The 22,176-nt window shown below is 51.9% G+C and overlaps 1 protein-coding gene across 3 annotated transcripts; it reads right to left on the bottom strand.

Annotated features, from left to right (window-relative positions):
- Positions 1-3,192: 3,192 nt before the first annotated feature.
- On the bottom strand, positions 3,193-14,421 carry MYDGF (myeloid derived growth factor). Of its 3 annotated transcripts, XR_013996067.1 has the most exons (7): positions 14,216-14,421; positions 13,164-13,214; positions 10,116-10,177; positions 8,712-8,814; positions 7,418-7,499; positions 6,164-6,236; positions 3,787-4,390 (listed from the first exon to the last, which is right to left on the bottom strand). XR_013996067.1 is itself a non-coding variant. In XM_081092521.1 (6 exons), exons 1-6 carry the CDS (start codon positions 14,390-14,392, stop codon positions 4,311-4,313), a joined length of 525 nt encoding a protein of 174 aa, XP_080948647.1. In that variant the 5' UTR covers positions 14,393-14,421; the 3' UTR covers positions 3,193-4,310. The 3 variants fall into 3 exon arrangements, 2 of the variants coding, with proteins under 2 accessions (XP_080948647.1, XP_080948648.1); XM_081092521.1 differs by lacking the exon at positions 8,712-8,814 and having other exon boundaries at positions 3,193-4,390; XM_081092522.1 differs by lacking the exon at positions 3,787-4,390 and having other exon boundaries at positions 6,163-6,236.
- Positions 14,422-22,176: the final 7,755 nt, after the last annotated feature.

Raw genomic sequence — 22,176 nt, 5'->3', positions numbered from 1 at the left:
AATTCGTGCACGGGTGGGGTCCCTCTGGGTGGCTGCAGGGATCAGGCCAAAACCCGCAGTCCGACACCGCCTGCAGCTCCTCCCTGTTGCTCCCGCTCATCCTGGCCTCACTGTGCCTGCCACGGGCTCTTGCCCAATCAGTCCCAATCAGGAGAGGCTCGCACTGCCGCAGCAGCACTCACCAACCATGAGCCCTGCGTCTGGCTCCCTCCCAAGGGGAGCGGCCTGCGGGATCGGGCTGAAACAGGCTCTCCAACATCCCCTGAGGGGTCCCGGATTGCAAGAGGTTGCAGGCCAGGCTGAGGGACCCCACTGATGCTCGATCAGGCCGGGGAGGGACTGCAGGAGGGCTCCAGGGCATGTCCAGCCCGTCTCACTCAGTCCGGATTGAACAGACCCCAGCAGCAAGCTAACATACCGGTTGGAGCATCTGCCCCCTGGTGGTCAGTGCACGTCATAGCGAGCGGTTGAGCAGCTTTAGCATATCATTAGCATATTACTAATAATACTTTGATTGGTTGTTCGGTTGTTCTGCCATTTGGTCTATTTGCATATTACCCTTTTATTATATAGGATTCCCTAGGCTGTATTTTATACCCCTGTGACTACTGTAACTGGCAATTTGTATTTCTTAATCCCTTCACCTTTTATACCTGGCCTCCCATCTCCTCCCATCTGGCAGCCTTCAGTTTGTTCTCTGTATCTATGAGTTTGTTCATTTTGTTTTTTATCTTTATGTATGTATTTATTTATTTAGAGAGAGAAAGGGAGAGGGAAAGAGAGAAACATGGATGAGACAGAAACATCGACTGGTTGCCTCCCTCAACCTGGATATATGCCCTGACTGGGAATCGAACAGGAAACCTTTCAGTGCAAGGGACGATGCTCAACCAAACCACAGCAACCAGGTCATTTTGTTTTTTATATTCCACATGTAAGTGAAATCATATGGTATTTGTCTGACTTAGCATAATTTCCTCTAGGTCCATCCATGTTGTTGTAAATAGTAAGATTTCATTCTTTTTCCATTGTGTATATCCATCACACCTCTATCCATTTGTCTATTGATTGGCTCTTAGGCTGCTTTCATATCTTGGCAACTGTAAATAATGCTTCAGTGAACATAGAGAAGTATATTATTAATTTTTATTATTTATTTTATTTCAGAGAGGAAGGGAGGAGGAGAGAGAGAGAAACATCAGTGATGAAAGAGAATCATTGGTTGGCTGCCTCCTGCACACCCCACACTGGGGATTATGCCAGCAACCCAGGTACATGCCCTGACTGGGAATCAACTATGACCTCCTGGTTCATAGGTCAATGCTCAATCAGTGAGCCATGCTGGCCAGGCAGCATATTATCTTTTTGAATTAGTGTTTTTGTTTTCTTTGGATAAATACCCAGAAGTGCAATTGCTAGATGGTATGACTGCTCTCTTTTTAATCTTTTGAGGAAACTCCGTACTGTTTTCCATAGTAGTGGTTGCACCAATTTTCAACTCCATCAACAGTGCATGAGGGTTTCCTTTCTCCACATCCTGGTCAACACTTGTTGTTTGTTGATTTATTGATGACATTCTGACAGGTGTGAGATGAGATCTCATTGTAGTTTAAAAAAAAAAACAACACGTATGTTTTTTATTGATTTCAGGGAGGAAGGGAGAGGGAGAGAGAAACATCAACGATAAGAGAATTATCGATCGGCTGCCTCCTGCACATCCCCTATTGGGGATGGAACCTGAAACCTGGACATGCACCCTGACTGGACTCGAACCAAGACTTGCTGGTTCGTAGGTCGACACTCAACAGCCACACCAGTAGGGCTCAGCTGAGTTTTGTGGGAGGTCCCTTGTAGGTAACTACCTGCCTTTAAGATCGTCTTCAACCTTTGGCATTTTAGTTATGTGTGTCTTGGTGTGGGCCTCTTTGAGACTCAGCACTGCCTGGCATTGTATGTCTGCTTCCTTTGCCAGGGTACGGAAGTTTTCCGTCATTTCTTCTTCAAATAGGTTTTCTTTCCCTTTTTAAATCCTCACCGGAGGATATTTTTCCACTGATTTCTAGAGAGAGTGGAAGGGAGAGGGAGAGACAAAAACATCAACGCGAGAGAGAGACACACACACATCAATTGGTTGTCTCCCTCACATGCCCTGACCAGGGCCAGGGATCAAGCCTGCAACCCAGGTACATGCCCTTGACTGGAATAGAACCTGGGACCCGTCAGTCAGCAGACCGATGCTCTATCACTGAGCCAAACTGGCTAGGGCTCAAATAGGTTTTCTATCCCTTGCTCTTTCTTCTTCTGGTACCCTTATGATGGAATGTTGGTATGCCTGAGGTCCCAGAGGTCTCTTAAACTACCTTCATTTTAAAAAAATTATTAAAAAAAATATTTTTATTGATTTCAGAGAGGAGGGGAGAAGCAGAGAGAAACATCAATGATAAGAGAGAATCATTGATTGGCTGCCTCCTATATGCCCCCTACCAGGGATCAAGTCCGCAACCCGGGCATGTGCCCCTGCATTCTGCAGTCCGATGCTCTATCCACTGAGCCAAACCAGCTAGGGCAAACTACCTTCATTTAAAATTTTTTTCTCTTTTTGCTGTCCTAATTGGGTGTTTTACACTATCTTGTCTTCCAAATCGCTGACTTGATCCTCTGCTTCATCTCATCTGTTGATTCCCCCTAGTGCAGTGATTTTTAACCTTTTTCATCTCATGGCACATAAACTAATTACTGAATTCTGTGGCACGCCTCTTCGATGGTGGTTCTGAGCACAGTTACTCTTCGCGCTCATGACCCCGACCTGACACCGTCCGGCTGCAGGGCCCGCTGGGGGTGTGGACAGAGGGAGCCTCGCTCTGCTTCCTCCAGGTGAGACTTCGGACAGGACCCCAAATGCTCCCAGCCCACTGCTGCTCTGGCAAGTGGGCACAGCAGTGTCTGGCCCTCAGGTCGGCACAGGGGAGTGAAAGGTAGAGAGAGGCCTCCGTTGGTCCAACAGGGTGATTCCAATTAGGAGGGACCCCGATTCACAGCCACACGGTTTCTTTTCCTGTTTGCTCGTGAAGACACAGAAGTTAGGCTCAGGTCAGGCTCCCAGCCCCCCCACAGCTGGGAGACCAGGGCACCTCTGATTTGGGTTTCATTTATTTTTGTTTGCCTGTGATTTTTTTTTTTAATTTCTTTATTGATTTCAGAGAGGAACGGAGGAGAGAGAGACAGAAACGTCAATGATGACAGAGAATCATTGATCGGCTGCCTCCTGCACGCCCCCCACTGGGGATGGAGCCCGCAACCCAGGCATGTGCCCTTGGCTGGAATGGAACCTGGGACCCTTCAGTCCGCAGGCTGACGCTCTATCCACTGAGCCAAGCCAGCTAGGGCTGATTTTTTTTAAGTCACCCTACTACAACCTGGCTTTAGAAAACTAAGCAAAGCCAACAGCTGGGTCAAAAGAGCAGGTCGGCCCTGGAGTGCTCACCCCCACCAGGCCCCCTGTGTGACCTGCGGGACGTGGCGGGGCTGCTGGCCGTGTTCAGGGAGTTGCAGTGCCCGGGCCGAGGAGCAGGCTCACGGCCGCCTCCCTCAGCTCTCGCTGCTTTTGTACCCAGAGAAACGCTGCGCCTCAAACTCTGTGTCTTGGGGGACACAGCCCACCTGTTTCCAACAGAGGAGGGGAGTGAGGGCAGCCAGCTTCCTACTGTTGTCACCCCTGGGCCCTTGCCCCTCACGCCCTGCCAGGCGGGCAGCAGCACCAGACACCCAGTCCATGCAGTTCCTTTTAAACTCTTATTTATTTAAATACAAAAGGACATTTCACTTCTTTCCAGTTAGTCTGGAAGGTGGTCTCCTGGGGAAGTTGTAAAAAAACAGTCAACCTGAGGTCAGAGGGCAGCAGGACTACTCTTCCCCGGAGCATCAGCGTCGGAGTCTGGCCTGATCCCAAGGGAGACTGCTGGCTTTAGGAAGCTGCGGCCCCACCTGTGCTGATGCCTCTCCTGGTACGACAAGCGGCAGCGGGCGCAGACCCACACTCTGTGTTCAGAAGAGCGGGGGCAGGGGGTGCGTGGCGGTGGTGCTGGGGAGATGGGGAACTGGGAGGGGGGGGCGCACAGCACCGCTCAACCTCCTGGCCCCCTGGACTCTGTCCCAGGGCCTCAGCCACCCTGGAACCCGTCTGAGGAGGGCAACATCAGCCAGGCAGAAAACCAACAGTGCCGCCTAGAAAGCCAAAAATGTGCCCGATCTCACAGGGCACCGCCCTTTCAGTAGAGATGAGAGGAAGCCGCCCTCAAGGGGGCTGCTGGTCACAGCTCACTGCGTGACGCCTTGGCCACGATCACCAGCTTGGACAGCTCAGCCTTGAACGCCCCGGGCCTGTGGGACACTGCAAAACAAGAAATGCATGGTAGGGCCCTTGAGACCGCCCACACGCTCTTGGGCCAGGGTAGGGCCCGGTGGGGACTGGCAGAGCAGGGGAGCAGTCCGCAAAGGGAAAGAACCCCAGCCCGGAAAGTCTTATGAGTGAGAGACAGAAAAAACGTGAAGAGGATGGTGGGCCTTTCCTGAGGGCAGTGGGAGTCCACAGGAAAGTTCAAGGTGGGGAAATTATGGTCATTTGGCCGCACTGAAAGTGAGTGGGGTGGGGCCAGGCTGTGTCACCTCCTGCTCACGCTGGCAAACTTGTTCTAGGGCCACATGATGCTTTTACAGCCGGGCCAGGGAATCTGCAAACGCCATCGGCCACACCTAGCCAGACCGATTCCCTGTGCAAGTCTGTGTGCCCTAGGGCTCAGGGTCTGCCCGAAACCTAACATCCTCTGTCCTTGGCCTCTACTCTGAATGGTCCCCACGTCCTCAAGGGCCTGCAAGCGGGGCTCCATCTAGACTCAGGCTCCTCCTCCCTAAAGCACTGCCATGCCATCTTCTTCCCAGGGTTTCATGCCTAATGACATCCATAGCCACATGGGTTCCTTCACCTCATCTTTCCCCTGAAACCCAGGACCCTCAGGGCATCCCCCACCCCTCCCCAGCTAGCTCCCATGTCCATTATCCTAACCACTCATTTGTCCACCCTTGCTCTGGAACGCCAAGCCCCAACTTCACAGCTCCCCACCTCTTTCTGTTCAGTATCTGCCCTTTGTGGCTAAACATGGCTCAGAGGACTGGGGTGGGTGGCTTTCAGGAGGTCAGGAGGTCCCAATCTTTTTTTTTTTTTTTAATATATTTTATTGATTTTTCACAGAGAGGAAGGGAGAGAGATAGTCAGAAACATCGATGAGAGAGAAACATTGACCAGCCGCCTCCTGCACATCCCCCACTGGGGATATGCCCGCAACCCAGGTACATGCCCCCGACCGGAATCGAACCCGGGACCCCCCAGTCCGCAGGCCGATGCTCCATCCACTGAGCCAAACCGGTTTCGGCCCAATCTTTTTTTTTGTTTTGTTAATCCTCGAGAGAGAGAGAGAGAGAGAGAGAGAGAGAGACGCGCGAAGACAGAGAAACATCGATTGGTTGCCTCCTGCATATGCCCCAACCGGGGCCGAGGATGCAACCGGCAACCCAGGTACTTGCCCTTGATCAGGAATCAAACCTGTGACCCTTTGGTGTGCGGGCCAACACTCTAACCATTGAGAATACCAGCCAGGGCTGGAGATCCCAATCTTGCAGCTGTTCCTGGTCACAGAGCCCAGGACAGCCAGGCCGTGTGGAGGTCACAGCTCTCCCATGGGCCACAAGCCATCAGTCAGGGACTGGCACAGTGTGGCCTGCCACTCTTGAGCTAAGGGCATTTTAACAAAAATCTAAAGAAAATGGTATTTTGTGACACGGGAAAGTGACGTGACATTCACATTTCCAAGCTCATAAAGTATTAAAGTTTTGTTAAAACGCAGCCACATCCATTCACTGACACGTGGTTGCCCTTTGCCCGATGGGGGCAGGTTGAGCAGTTGCAACAGAGGCCATCGGTCCCACAAAACTGAAAATGTTTACGGTGGGGCCCTTTACAGGAACAGTTACGGATGCCTGCCCTGCAGTCCGGATGTGCCCTGCAACTGTCGTCCCTCCCCGCCTGGCCCTGAGGGCCCTCTGTTGTCACCTCTCCCCCACCTCCCCCAGGATCTGGGTTCCACGTCCACAATCCACCCTTACACACCTGCTGTTTTGGTCACTTCAAATTCCTCATTTTTCAGGGGAACGTCACTCTCTCTTTCAAACGCAGCTTGAGACTGAAAGGGAAAAAGTGGAAACTTTCCTAATCAGGAAAGAACACGATTTGGTTTGCTTTCCCAAGAGGCACAGACTAAAACCTCGTGCTTTTCCTGAAGAGCCGGGTGACACTTTTCTGAGCACACAGAGAATCCAGGAGAAGTGGCTGGCTAATCTACTGAAGAGATTGTCAACTGGCTTCAAGCTTCGTGCCTTCACTGCAAATCCTAGTAAGAAGGTATTTAATTCAATTTTTCCTTAATTTATGGAAATGGGACAAACACAGCAGTCTCTTGAATGTAATTTTTAAAAATTAGAATTGTGCTCTCAAATGAGCTAAAATAGAGTTTTAAAGGGACCCTGGAGAGTCATTAGTGCAAAGGTGTGTGTCTGATGTGTCACCCTGAGCAGCCGTGTCTGCAGCTGTGCACTGACTGCGCTAGGTGCTGCTGTGAAGTGTTCTGCGCGTGCGACAAAAGCCCATCCTGAGAGGGTCCTGATGCCCTGGGTGGCCCTGACTCAGTCACTGGGCGCGATCTTCGGAGCAGAGCGGAGGCTTCCCTCAAGAAACCACACCCACCCCTGCCTCCGCCTGCCTGGCCTCTGGACTCCAGAGCGGCTTGGTCAGTCCCTGTGGCAGAAGCCACTTCCTGGCAAACACTCTCTACCTGGCCGCCTGTCTCCTGCTGGTTCTGCTCTTGGCGGACCCTGAACTGGTGAGGGTGGTGGGAACATGGCAGGCTCTGCAGTGTGGCGGCCTCTGGAAAGGGCTGTGGGGTCAGGCACTGCCCAGGCCATGAACCACAGGTCTCTGAGGCCAAGGATGTGACACCCCCCCACACACCGTGAGCCACACGCCTGCCTCAGGGCCACTGCCACCCTTGCGGTCCCTCTTCGTGTCCCAGAGCTGAGCATCCAGGCAACCCTGCCCTCTAGCTTCCTGCTGGCTTTTCCAATGGGGGCCCCAGCAGGAGACTGGCAGGCAGAAGGTGGGTGACGCCGGGGTGTCCACTTCCTGTTCCACCTGCCTGTCTCTGGAGGTCAGCAGGTCCCGCTTTGGGCACCACCACCGCCTTTCCCTGCGCCTCCAAACTGGGGTCGGCAGTGTCCCACATTCTTCCAAGTTATGTCACCTCCTCATCTTGCCTGTCTCCCCAGGGGACACCTCAGCACCCACCCCGAGGGCCCAGCTGATACTCACATAGGCCATGCCGTACTCGATCTCCGCACCCCGCACCTCGGCCTTGAACTGTGTGAAGTACAGGTAGGACTTGCCCTGGGGCCTGCAGAGAAAGGTCGGGCGAGGGATCAGCCCAGGGTCGTGTTTCCAAGCACTGCTGACTGGGGAGTCTGGATGGGGCCCCTCAACATCATTCCCTTTCCTTTTCCAGAACATTCTTCTGGCTGGTTTATTGACAAGCCTCTTTCCCCTTCTGAAGGCAAGCTGTTCTAGGGCAGGGACCCTCATGCTCTTTCACCAAATACTTTTTATCGACTGCCAACAATATCCAGGTATTGCATGGGGGCCACAGCAACATCCTGGAGGGTGAGAAATATAGGAGTGAACTAGGAAGCAGGGGGGAGGGCTGCCCCAGGCAGAGGAAATGGTTGCTGCAGAGGGCCCTCAGAGGGTGCAAGTGGGGCATTTAATAAACATGAGGTCAGTATGGCCAGAGCACAGGGAGGAGCCAAGGGAGGAGGACTGGTGCCCTAGCAGGTTTTGCTCAGTGGATAGAGTGTCAGCCCGCGGACTGAAGGGTTCCGGGTTCGATTCCGGTCAAGGGCACATACCTCAGTTGCAGGCCCGATCCCTGGCCCTGGTCAGGGCATGTGTGGGAGGCAACTGATCAATGTGATCTCTGACATCGATGTTTCTCTCTCTCTCTCTCCCCTCTCTCTAAAAATCAATAGAAAAATACTGGGTGAGGATTAACACACAAGAAAAGAGAGGACAGGTGCCAACAAGGGGGTGATGATGTCTGCCGTACGAAGAGCTCCAACCGGCCATTGTGTGAAAAGCAGACGTAATGGGGCGGGGAATAGAGAAGGCAGCCAGGGAGAAGGTGTTAGGGACGGGCGTGTGAGGGGAAGTGGGAGGGATAAAGAGGTGGCATCCAGAGAGTCTCCCAGATTCTCAAAACCTCTGCATGGATGGAGGGTCAGTCCATGTCTAAATCTGAAGGCTGAGCAAGTGGCCCCACTGAGCAGGTGTCGGGCTCAGTGAGTCCTTGGGGCTGCATGGCCTGGGTCTGTGCCCCCCGAGGGCTGGTAGCTCACATACCCTGTGAGAGGCAGCGATGTGCACACGGTAGAATGCACCCTGTAACAAGCCTTCCCTGTAATGAGGGGGTCCCTGGCTCCTTCCTTGTGATACTTCTCTCTGAGGCCAGGAGATGTGCCACAGGCAGGGTATGACCTGTGAGGATGCTGGGTGCCTGGCCCCTGGGCCGTGCAGCAGAAAGGCAAGAATCTTCCCAATAGCACTTAGTAAGTACCTGCTGCTTGCTTAGCACTGAGACTGTGGGGTGACACCTGCAAGTGTGATTAAAACGTGCTGTGTCGCCCTGGCTGGGTGGCTCAGTTGGTTGGAGCATCATCCTATACACCAAAAGAAGGTTGTAGGTTCAATCCCTGATCGGAGCACGTATGGGAGGCAAATAATCAATGTTCCTCTCTCTCTCCCCGCTCTAAAAATCAAAGAACATATTATCAGGTGAGGATTTAAAAAATGCATTAAGCCTGGCCAGTGCTGCTCCAGTGGTTGAGCACTGACCCATATGCCAAGAGGTCCCTGGTTCCATTCCTGGTCAGGGCACAGGCCGGGTTGCAGGCTCGATCCCCATTAGGGGGCATACAGGAGGCAGCTGACTGGTGATACATCAGTGTTTCTATCTGACCCTCTCCTTTCCTCTCTCTAAAAATCAATAAAAACATTTAAAAATGCATTAAAAAGTGTCGTGTCCTTATTGTATACCTCAAACTTATACAATTTTATTAACCAATGTCACCCCAATAAATTCAATAAAGAAAAAATGCGCCACTTCCTTTCATTAATGGCGAGTCCCTGCTCTCCCACTGTGTCCAATTTGTTGATCTGTGGACCCTGGTCCACTGAGGGTGAAGACACAGCTTGGACGTTCTGTCGGGCACACAACAAATGCTCGAGAGCTTGGCTCTGCTTAAGGTGGCACATACGAGGCAGAAGAGCCCAGGGCAGAAGGGACACGATTGCATGAAGTCCCATCACCCTCCTCCCCACCCAGGGCCATGCACTCCCTTTCCTCCATCCCTTCCCCGGCTTACCACCCCTCAAGGGGGCACCAGCAGTGGGGTAACCAGAAGGGTGAACAAGACATCAGTCCCTGGCAGGGAGGCGGAGCCCATGACCATGAGTGTGACGGAGGGTGACAGTGGCAGGTGAGCATCTGGGGAGCCTGACCCCTCTCTCTGGTGCTGTGGCTACTGCCTGGACTGCAGTTCCTCAGTCCCCACAACCTCCTCGTGGCCTCAGTGTCGGTGCGCTTCCCTGGGGAGCTCTCCGGTCCCTGCCCACAAATGTCCCACTCTGGTGGGGGATGCTGACAACGGGGGAGCCTGTGCATGTGGGGAGGGGCAAGAAGATACATCAAAATCTCTGCTTTCTGCTCAATTTTGCCGTGAACCTAAAACTGCTCTAAAAAAAAAATGTCTACTCAAAAAAGCAAAAACAAAAAATAAGGTAAGAGAGTACATTCACGCCTGCTGGCAGAAGCATAAAGAAGTCCTCCCTCTGTGGCATTCCGTGTGCCACTGTAGGGGTGCAGGACCCTATTGGAGTGTCTGCCCCTCTCTTTCCCTGCTGCCCAGAGCAGCAGTCCACTCACCGCCCAGGACACCCACCGCTGAGGCCCACAGCTCACCTCCAGATGGTGCAGGTGAAGTGCTGGTGGTCTTCGCTGGTCCCCAGGCTCATCTGCCACTTCTGGGGAGAGGAGAAAGACATGGGTCAGTCCGGAACACACAGCCTGGCGAGCGCAGGCTAGCTCTGAGAGCTGCCCATCTGCTTCCAGTTCTGCAAAGTGAGTGAGTGAACCTTTCCTGGACCTCCCGCTGGAGCTTGGCTTCAGGTGCCCCCACTCTGCTCAGGGGCAGTGAAACTGCTCTACATGATACTGCAATTGGGATACACATCTTTATACATTTGATCAAACCCACAAAATGCATAGCAAGAGTAAGCCCTAACGTCAACTATGAACTTGGGGTGACAATGATGTGTCAATGTAGGTTCACTACGCTGGTGGGGGATGCTGACAATAGGGGAGCCTGTGCATGTGGGGAAGGGCAAGAAGATACATCAAAATCTCTACGCCTTCTGCTCAATTTTGCTGTGAACCTAAACCTGCCCTAAAAAATAATGGATATTAAGAAAAATAAAATAAAAAAAGGAAAGACAATACATTCATGCCTGCTTGCAGAGGCATAAAGTTCTCAGAAAAGACACAGAATTTTAATAATTGTGGATACCTGTAGGATGTGGGCAGGAACTAGACTAGTAGAAGATACTGTGAATTTTTTATATGTTTTTCTTTTTGGATGATGTGAACGTATTAGCCATTTAAAAATTAAAATTTTAGCCCGGCTGGAGTGGCTCAGTGGTTGAGCATCCATCTATGAACCAGGAGGTCACGGTTTGATTCCCAGTCAGGGCACATGCCTGGGTTGCAGGCTCAATCCCCAGTGTGGGGTGTGCAAGAGGCAGCCGATCAATGATTCTCTCTCATCATTGATGTTTCTATCTCTCTCTTTTCCTCTCCCTTCCTCTCTGAAATCAGTAAAAGTATGTATTTAAAAAAATTAAAAATTTAAACTGGTTCCAAAACACCCCACTACCTGCGTATTCTAATTTTTATGGCCTCTGGAAATCTGGCCAAAAGGAAATGGCAAACCCGCTCTTATGTTCCAGGCTGCCTAAGGCACTTCCACAGTTTGTTAGTAAATGGGTTTACAGTCCCTCCCAAGAGTAATAATGGACTCAGATCACTGGTACTCTCCATTTAATATCAAAGCTTTTTCATTAATGGGAACAAGGCCATTTTTATGTTAATTAAATGGGAGTAAATGGTCACCTAGATGCCTTTTGCCTGGAGCACCCACACAGGAACAAATCACTAGTTTACACATACTGTACAGTTCACCCTTTTAAAGTGTGTAATTCAAAAAGCAGGTCCAAGATGGCGCTGTAGGTGGACACAGAGCTCGTCCCCTCCTAGAGCACATGAAATTGAAATACTTAGCACACTCCTCCTGAGAGACAATGTGAGCCAATTATACAGCTTCTGCACAACCAAGACACAGGAACCTCACAGAGAAGGCTGAGAAGCTCTCTGCGAGCTGAGAAAGCTCAGACCAGAGGAACCAGTAAGCGCCATTATTTATGTTTCCCCTCTCCATCCAGGTTCTCTGGCCAAACTGGAGGGTGCTGTAGCAGGGTCTCAGCCAGTTCCAGCCAGACCCAGCAGGAAGAGGGGGGTGCCACAGCATGCATACAAGGGGCCCCTCCCCCCGAGATTGGCCCAGCAGGTACGACAGGGTGTCCCACTGGGCTGTGTGTGCACCTGGAGCCCCCTCCCCCGGTGAAAGTGCAAAGCTCGCAAAACATTGCAGTACCGGCCAAAGGGCTCCCCTGGCCAGAGGAAGTACAGAGGTAGTGAAGTGCTGCTGTGTGCTCACAGGGGCCTCCCCACCCAATGAAGATTCGGAGTTAGCAAAATGTTGAGGTAGCCACACAGGACTCATGCGGAGTGAGTGGGGCAGTGCGGTGTACGTGGGGGTGCCCCCCCCAGAGAAGGTGCAGAACTAGCAACATGCGGCTGCGTGCTCACACAAGGCTGCCTCACGAGGATGTGGTATGTACACACTATGGACTATTACTCAGCGCTAAAAAGGAATGAAATCTTCCCGCTTGCAACAATCAGGATGGACCCAGAGTGTAATTGTGCTAAGTGAAACAAGTGAGAAAGAGAAAGACAAACACCACATGGTTTCAATTGTATGTGCAATCTAAAAAAAACAAAACAAATGAATAAAAAAACAAAACAGAAACAGACCCGAGACATAGAGCCAACTGGTGGTTACCGAAGGGGAGGGGATGAGGTACACGGGGGGAAGGAAGCCTGGGTATGTGGGGCTGCCCCTTTGCGCTCCCACAAGCAAAATGAAGGTGAAGGCCAGACCGTATTCCCATTGGAGTTTGGGGCCTTCTTCCAACTCTGCTGGTGGTGGCAGGATCAGTTCTTGGTGATTGTGGGACTGACGCCCTTGAGTCCTTGCTGCCAGCAGAGGCCGCTCTCACCGTCTAAAGCAGTAGTCACCAACCCGTGGTCCTGGTCCATGGTCCTGATCGCGGACCACTGGTGGTCCCGGAGGTCCCAAAGGTTGCGACCGCTGGTGCTTAGAATCTATTTCACTTCCTCTTTTGCCATCAGGTGGAGAAAATGGCCAGCAAGGAAAGGGGGCCCTCAGCCCTACATTGTAAGGAGCTGAATTCTGACAACAAATCGAGCCTGGAAGATGGAAGCCCAGGCTGCCTGACGCCTCGATTTTAGCTTACGAAGCACCCCCCTGACCACCAGGGCTTCTGACCTCCAGAACGGAGGGATGACGAATGGGTGTTGTTTTAAGCTGCTAAGTCCACGGTGATTGGTTAGTCAGCACAGAAAACAAATGCAACGCCTCTAATAGAGCCTCTTGGGAGTGGCGGATTCCCATCTCATGTCCCTCCTGCTGTCCCGACACCCGTTCACTCTGTGGAATTCCGAGTGGGACTGCCGCCACTACTTAACGTGAGCTCTCTCGCGTTTACTGGTTGAGAAGAATTCGGTGAGTGTAAGTTAACCACCTGTGACAACCCCATTGTCCCGGGAGAGCATCTCCGTATGACAGACAACCTGGCGTTTTGTACAACTCACCTCGTTGGTCCCTCCTTGAGAAGCATAGGTGAACACACACGTATACTGGTCCTAGAAAACGGAACGGAAAGGAAGGCTCGGTGGGATGTAATCCTCAGCTCTGAAGGGGCAGGATCCTGGGATGTCTGAGAAAACCTACCCTAAAGGGGAAGGAGGCAGAGGCAGACTCCGCTGGCGGGGGGTGGGGGGGGGGGTCCCCGGAAGCCAGCCCTGCAAGGCCCCCGGGTGACTGACTGACAACCCGGAAGTCCCCTTCCTGCCTCCCCACTAGTGAGCGTCTGGGCCGGGACGAGCCCACGTGGCTTCCTGGGAATAAAGGCGGGGAGGAGGCCACCCCGCTCTAACGCCCACCCTTCAGGAGCTAGGGCTCTGGGACGCCTGCAGGCCGCTTTGGAGGCAGAAACGCCTGGGGCCCGTGTCTGCGCTGCTGTGGCTCTCGGACAGGTGCAAACCTCTCTGAGCCTCCGTTCCTTCCCCTGCAAAACAGGCCTGGCACAGAGAGCACCGGGCACAGTACCGGGCTGCGGGCGAGCACTCCACAAACAGCTCAATCGATACCCTCGCAGAGGTGGAGGAGGAGGATGGAAGAGGCAGCGACTTCTCCAACAAGCTGGGGACAGGGCTGGGCTAGACGTCGGCCTGCGGCCCCAGGAAAGGAGGGCCTGGCCTCACCCTTCAGTGACATGCAAGATGGGGGACCTTGTGCAATGGCAGGAAGAGCAGCGTCTGTCCACTTCCCAGTCACAGCTGCAAGGGGACCGACCTTCTGCGCGACCCGGAGCCGCGCACCCGTCAGGCTCCAGCTCCCCTCTCCCCACCCGGGGCCGCCCCGCCTGCAAGGGCTGGGAGCTCGCCTGGGTCTGGGGCCGGGGGCTGGGCATGGGAGGGGAGGCAGGGACTGCGGGCAGAACCCGGCGACTGTGCCCCAAGTCCGCACTCATACTGAGGCCGCACCCCCGAAGTCCGCGCCTTCTCCTCAGGCAGCAGCCCCTCCCCAGAACCCGACCCCGCGGGCACTTGGCTCAAGCCTCCGGCGCAGCGGCGGCAGTTACCCCAGGGCCCACGCTCTGGGAGAAGGTGTGCACGACGCCGCCGGGCCGCACGTCAAACGCCACCGTCGTGGGCTCGGACACCGCTTCTGCTGGCCTCAGCGCCACGGCCGCCAGGAGCAGCGCAGCCCACAAGCTCGCACCGTCGCCGCCGTTCCTCCTTCTGCTGGGCGCCGCCATCTTGAGATCGGGCCCGCGGGGACTGGACGGCGGACGGGGCGCGGCGAGGGACACGTTGGGCGTCCCCCGGAGGCCACGTCAGCGTCTGCGCGGTCACGTGACCAGGAGTGCCCTGCCCCGCTCTGGCTGCCATCTTGGGGCGGGGCTTGGGAGGGCGGGGCGGGGCTTGGGAGGGCGGGGCGGGGCTTGGGAGGGCGGGGAGTGCAGGGCTGGCCCGCGCGCTGAGTGGTCTTGGTTCCGTCGGCCCTCACTACACGCAGCTCTTCCAGTTAGTGACTGTACAAGGAAGGAGGGAAAGAAAAGGCAGCCACTAAAGTTTAAACTAGTGAACGTAAGCTGTGTGAGGGAGATGGAAGATGACCGCAGGGAAAATACCTCATAATCGTTGCAGCCAAGATCCCTTGATGGATACTAAAAATGGGTGGTGGAAAGTTCTGAGGAGAAACAGGATATTTGCATGATCTCAAAGTATTTTCCCCCAAGATACTCATTAACGACAACGAGAAAAAGAGTAATTTTACAATAGAGACACCACCTTAGCCCAGTGATCAAAGTTAACATCACCAAAAATGAGACTGCAGCGTCCTGGAGCGCCCACGGGACCCACCTCTGGATTCCCGCCCCAAATGCTGGGTCTCCGTCTAATAATTGCCGGGAGCCGGTCCATGCTTGCTGTTTCAAGGGACCTGGCATATATGGCATACTGTTCTTAATATGTTTGCTCACCTTCTTGGCACTATGTGTTTTAACCAAGGTCGCCTCTCTGAGAAAGGTTGTTTCCCCAGGTAGGGATTTTCCCCTTAAGTTAGGAAGGGAATAAAACCTCTTAACTAAGTGCCAGGTGGGAAATTAATCACTTTAACTACGAACAATCATGCTTAAGCTACATAATCTTTACTCCCTGGAATGGAGATAAGAAACGCCCTAACCTTTGGAATAGAGATTGATAGGATTGGAATCAACTGGTATAAATACAGATGTAACAAGACAGAACCGACAGAGACAGAACCTAGGCACAGAACCTACACAGAACGTTCTCTAGAGACAGAAGAACTTCGCTGGAGAGAACATGGCAAAAGATCCTGGACAGAAACTGGCCTCAGAACCTAGAGACAGAACCTAGCGAGGGAACATGGCAAAAGATCCTGGACTGAACCTGACTACAGAAATTGGCAAGAGAACCTGACTAGAACCTGGTGACTGAACCTGGCTGGAGAACCTGGACTGAACCTGGCTGGAGAACCTGGACAGAACCTGGCTGGAGAACCTAGTGAGACAACATGGCCACAGAACCTGGCTGGAGATCCTAACCAGAACTTCGCTGTAGATCCAGAGCAGAACCTCTCTGGAGATCCAGACCAGAACTTGGCTGGAGAACCTGGCTGGAGAACCTAGCAAGAGAACATGGACACAGAACTTCGCTGGAGATCCAGACCAGAACTTGGCTGGAGATCCTGGCTAGAGATCCTGGCTAGGCTGCTGATCAACTGAACACTGTCTCTGTGTCCTTCCTTCTTCGTCGACTCCGTCTACACCTTTGGGGACCCCTGGACCTGCTGGGGCAGGACCCCAGCATCATTTGCCAGGAGCCGGTCCATGCTTGCTGTTTCAAGGGACCTGGCATATATGGCATACTGTTCTTAATATGTTTGCTCACCTTCTTGGCACTATGTGTTTTAACCAAGGTCGCCTCTCTGAGAAAGGTTGTTTCCCCAGGTAGGGATTTTCCCCTTAAGTTAGGAAGGGAATAAAACCTCTTAACTAAGTGCCAGGTGGGAAATTAATCACTTTAACTACGAACAATCATGCTTAAGCTACATAATCTTTACTCCCTGGAATGGAGATAAGAAACGCCCTAACCTTTGGAATAGAGATTGATAGGATTGGAATCAACTGGTATAAATACAGATGTAACAAGACAGAACCGACAGAGACAGAACCTAGGCACAGAACCTACACAGAACGTTCTCTAGAGACAGAAGAACTTCGCTGGAGAGAACATGGCAAAAGATCCTGGACAGAAACTGGCCTCAGAACCTAGAGACAGAACCTAGCGAGGGAACATGGCAAAAGATCCTGGACTGAACCTGACTACAGAAATTGGCAAGAGAACCTGACTAGAACCTGGTGACTGAACCTGGCTGGAGAACCTGGACTGAACCTGGCTGGAGAACCTGGACAGAACCTGGCTGGAGAACCTAGTGAGACAACATGGCCACAGAACCTGGCTGGAGATCCTAACCAGAACTTCGCTGTAGATCCAGAGCAGAACCTCTCTGGAGATCCAGACCAGAACTTGGCTGGAGAACCTGGCTGGAGAACCTAGCAAGAGAACATGGACACAGAACTTCGCTGGAGATCCAGACCAGAACTTGGCTGGAGATCCTGGCTAGAGATCCTGGCTAGGCTGCTGATCAACTGAACACTGTCTCTGTGTCCTTCCTTCTTCGTCGACTCCGTCTACACCTTTGGGGACCCCTGGACCTGCTGGGGCAGGACCCCAGCATCATTTGCCAGGAGCCGGTCCATGCTTGCTGTTTCAAGGGACCTGGCATATATGGCATACTGTTCTTAATATGTTTGCTCACCTTCTTGGCACTATGTGTTTTAACCAAGGTCGCCTCTCTGAGAAAGGTTGTTTCCCCAGGTAGGGATTTTCCCCTTAAGTTAGGAAGGGAATAAAACCTCTTAACTAAGTGCCAGGTGGGAAATTAATCACTTTAACTACGAACAATCATGCTTAAGCTACATAATCTTTACTCCCTGGAATGGAGATAAGAAACGCCCTAACCTTTGGAATAGAGATTGATAGGATTGGAATCAACTGGTATAAATACAGATGTAACAAGACAGAACCGACAGAGACAGAACCTAGGCACAGAACCTACACAGAACGTTCTCTAGAGACAGAAGAACTTCGCTGGAGAGAACATGGCAAAAGATCCTGGACAGAAACTGGCCTCAGAACCTAGAGACAGAACCTAGCGAGGGAACATGGCAAAAGATCCTGGACTGAACCTGACTACAGAAATTGGCAAGAGAACCTGACTAGAACCTGGTGACTGAACCTGGCTGGAGAACCTGGACTGAACCTGGCTGGAGAACCTGGACAGAACCTGGCTGGAGAACCTAGTGAGACAACATGGCCACAGAACCTGGCTGGAGATCCTAACCAGAACTTCGCTGTAGATCCAGAGCAGAACCTCTCTGGAGATCCAGACCAGAACTTGGCTGGAGAACCTGGCTGGAGAACCTAGCAAGAGAACATGGACACAGAACTTCGCTGGAGATCCAGACCAGAACTTGGCTGGAGATCCTGGCTAGAGATCCTGGCTAGGCTGCTGATCAACTGAACACTGTCTCTGTGTCCTTCCTTCTTCGTCGACTCCGTCTACACCTTTGGGGACCCCTGGACCTGCTGGGGCAGGACCCCAGCATCATTTGCCAGGAGCCGGTCCATGCTTGCTGTTTCAAGGGACCTGGCATATATGGCATACTGTTCTTAATATGTTTGCTCACCTTCTTGGCACTATGTGTTTTAACCAAGGTCGCCTCTCTGAGAAAGGTTGTTTCCCCAGGTAGGGATTTTCCCCTTAAGTTAGGAAGGGAATAAAACCTCTTAACTAAGTGCCAGGTGGGAAATTAATCACTTTAACTACGAACAATCATGCTTAAGCTACATAATCTTTACTCCCTGGAATGGAGATAAGAAACGCCCTAACCTTTGGAATAGAGATTGATAGGATTGGAATCAACTGGTATAAATACAGATGTAACAAGACAGAACCGACAGAGACAGAACCTAGGCACAGAACCTACACAGAACGTTCTCTAGAGACAGAAGAACTTCGCTGGAGAGAACATGGCAAAAGATCCTGGACAGAAACTGGCCTCAGAACCTAGAGACAGAACCTAGCGAGGGAACATGGCAAAAGATCCTGGACTGAACCTGACTACAGAAATTGGCAAGAGAACCTGACTAGAACCTGGTGACTGAACCTGGCTGGAGAACCTGGACTGAACCTGGCTGGAGAACCTGGACAGAACCTGGCTGGAGAACCTAGTGAGACAACATGGCCACAGAACCTGGCTGGAGATCCTAACCAGAACTTCGCTGTAGATCCAGAGCAGAACCTCTCTGGAGATCCAGACCAGAACTTGGCTGGAGAACCTGGCTGGAGAACCTAGCAAGAGAACATGGACACAGAACTTCGCTGGAGATCCAGACCAGAACTTGGCTGGAGATCCTGGCTAGAGATCCTGGCTAGGCTGCTGATCAACTGAACACTGTCTCTGTGTCCTTCCTTCTTCGTCGACTCCGTCTACACCTTTGGGGACCCCTGGACCTGCTGGGGCAGGACCCCAGCATCATTTGCCAGGAGCCGGTCCATGCTTGCTGTTTCAAGGGACCTGGCATATATGGCATACTGTTCTTAATATGTTTGCTCACCTTCTTGGCACTATGTGTTTTAACCAAGGTCGCCTCTCTGAGAAAGGTTGTTTCCCCAGGTGGATTTTCCCCTGAAGTTAGGGAGGGAATAAAACCTCTTAACTAAGTGCCAGGTGGGAAATTAATCACTTTAACTACGAACAATCACACTTAAGCTACATAATCTTTACTCCCTGGAATGGAGATAAAAAACGCCCTAACCTTTGAAATAGAGATTGATAGGATTGGAATCAACTGGTATAAATACAGATGTAACATGTCAGAACTTAGGAGACAGAAAGAAGACAGAACCCACACGGAACCTAGAGACAGAAGAACTTCGCTGGAGAGAACATGGCAAAAGATCCTGGACTGAACCTGACTACAGAAATTGGCAAGAGAACCTGACTAGAACCTGGTGACTGAACCTGGCTGGAGAACCTAGCGAGGGAACATGGCTACAGAACCTAGCAAGAGAACATGGACACAGAACCTGGCTGGAGATCCTAAGCAGAACCTCTCTGGAGATCGAGACCAGAACTTGGCTGGAGATCCTGGCTAGGCGGCTGATCAACTGAACGCTGTCTCCGTGTCATTCCTTCTTCGCCGACTCCGTCTACGCCTTTGGGAACCCCTGGACCTGCTGGGGTTGGACCCCGGCAAATAATGAGCAACCATCAGACGAACCTCAGTTGAGGGATGTTTTACAAGATAACCAGCAGTTAGAATGTCATGGAAGACAAAGCTGAGGAGCCGTCACAGAGTAAGGAGATCCGGACCCTAAGCTGCCATGCGAGGGTCCTGGCTCGGTTCCTTGTCTGCATTCCGGCTGCCATAAAAATACCAGAGATTCGGGGGCAAAAACACATTTCTTTTCACCTTCCGGAGGCCGGGAGGGCGGATCCGGCTTTGGCGCTTTGCGCGTCGGTGAGGCCGCATCCCGGTTCGCAGGCTGCGCCCTCGGCCTGTCCTCGGCGGAAGGGGGCCAGCGCCGGGCCTCCGGTGTGAGGGCACCGATCCCGGTCCTGGGGCCACACCCTCGTGGCCTAATCACCCCAACCTCCCCGTCTAATAGTCACATTGGAGGGTAGGCTTCAACTCGAATTCGGGGAGACACAGATATTCAACCCGTAACAGTCCTGGACCAGAGAAATGACTTCACAGGAGAAATGCTGAAATTCAAATAAAGTCTGCATGTGTCTATGTCTGTGTCTATAATAGGATTGTGTTGATGTTCATGTCCTGGCTTCAATACCTGGCCTGTGCCATGTTAACATTGGGGGAAGATGAGCAAGGGACATGAGAGAATTCTATTTCAAGATAAAAAATCTAAGAGAAAATAGTCCTCACCTCAGGAGTTGCCAGGAGGATTGATGGAGGGACTGCAGGTGAGAACTCTAAATTCTCGGTGCTGCTAGCACCAGATGCCAATGAAGAAATCCCAGATTTTCAACTACAGGAGGAATCATTGTGTGTGTGTGTGGGGGGGGGGTGGGGGGGGGCGGGTCACAAATTGCTTAGGATTTCAGGAAACCCCGATGGCCAGGAGTGTCCAGAATTAAGCCTCTTTTCCTGGTTCTTCCTGACTTGAAAGAACAGAATGAAGAGAGAAAATGTCACAGGCAACCCTTAGGCTGGGCTGTTACACTCACATCTCTACTGCACCCCCACCCCCACCCCCAGGATGAAGGTCAGTTTCGGGAGGTCAGGAGGCTCCTATAGAGGCTGACGGCTCCGCACATAACCTTGACGTCAGAATTCACGCCCCTTGGCAGGGGCAGCCTGCCCTCAATGGAGATACCTGCTTGAGTTAAGAAATTTCCTCCTGGATTCATTGGAAATTGGTTCTGCTGTCCTGTTTTTTTGGTGTTGTACACAGCATGGTTCCATTCATCTTTCCCATTCCCACCTGCCTCTGACCTTCAGCTTGTCGCTATGGAGAATTTAATTAGTGGCCAAGAGCTGTTGTTAACAACACATTGTATTTCAATGATGAGCTGACTGGGTATCCTACTAAAGAGGGGTGTGTGTGTGTGTGTTTAGAACGACTGAGCCCCAAGCCTCTTGTTTTTCCTTTTTACCTGAGAACACACATACACAACACATACACTGAAGGAGCTTAAAGGAAAAGCCATCATTCCAAAGATCCTGCTTTCTAGTCATGACGTGAAACCCAGCAGTTTTAAAAGAAACAACAGGCCCTGGCCAGTTTGGCTCAGTGGATAGAGCATCGGCCTGGGGACTGAAGAGTCCCGGGTTCGATTCCGGTCAGGGGCATGTACCTTGGTTGCAGGTACATCCCCAGTAGGGGGTGTGCAGGAGGCAGCTGATCGATGCTTCTCTCTCATTGATATTTCTAACTCTCTATTCCTCTGCCTTCCTCTCTGTAAAAAATCAATAAAATATATTTAAAAAAATAAAAGAAACAACAGATGGCGCAGCTATCACGGACTTCTCCGACAGGACACCACACACTGGGTAGGGGTGGGTGTGAGGGGGCCACACGAAGGAGCTCCGTGGTGGTGAATGAACAACTCTGTTTCAGCTGTGGTGCTGGTTACAGGAATCTGCTCAGATGACAGAGTGGAAGAGAACCACACACACACACACACACACACAAAGAGTGCATGTGAAAGCTGTTAAAATGTAAGGTTTAGTCTAGTTCAGTGGTCGGCAAACTGCGGCTCGCGAGCCACATATGGCTCTTTGGCCCCTTGAGTGTGGCTCTTCCACAAAATACCGACTTCTGCACATGGGCCACGAAGTTTCAATCGCACTGTACATGCGCACCTGCACGTGGTATTTTGTGGAAGAGCCACACTCAAGGGGCCAAAGAGCCATATGTGGCTCGCGAGCCGCAGTTTGCCGACCACTGGAATTGCATTGTACTGTCAATTTCCTGGTTTGACAATGTACTATGGTTAAGATGTAAGATGTACTCTGGGGGATGGGTACATGGAACTGTCTGTGCTATTTTTGCAACTTCCTATATATTACTTGTTTAAAAATTTTTTTTAAATTAATATCAGAGAGAGAAAGGGAGAGGGAGAAAGGGATAGAGACATCACTGATGAGAATTACTGATCGGCTGCCTCCTGCACACCCCTGACTGGGGATCGAGCCTGCAACCCAGGGATGTGCCCTGCTGAGGAATCAAACCGTAACTTCCTTGTTCATAGATCGGTGCTCAGCCACTGAGCCACACTGGCTGGGCTGTATCTAGTTATTTTTGAAAAATACCATAAACATGTTTGAAAGGAAAATGACAAACCAGGAAAATATCTGCGTTGATGTGACACAGGGTTTTATGTCTACCACATACGGGCTCTTGCCAGTTAGGGAAGAGGTGAGCACT

The sequence above is a fragment of the Myotis nattereri genome (genome assembly GCF_964212035.1).
Source record: "Myotis nattereri genome assembly, chromosome: 5".
NCBI lineage: Eukaryota > Metazoa > Chordata > Mammalia > Chiroptera > Vespertilionidae > Myotis > Myotis nattereri.
Note: the sequence above shows the minus strand (reverse complement) of the source record. Positions and strands in the feature narration are given on the sequence as shown.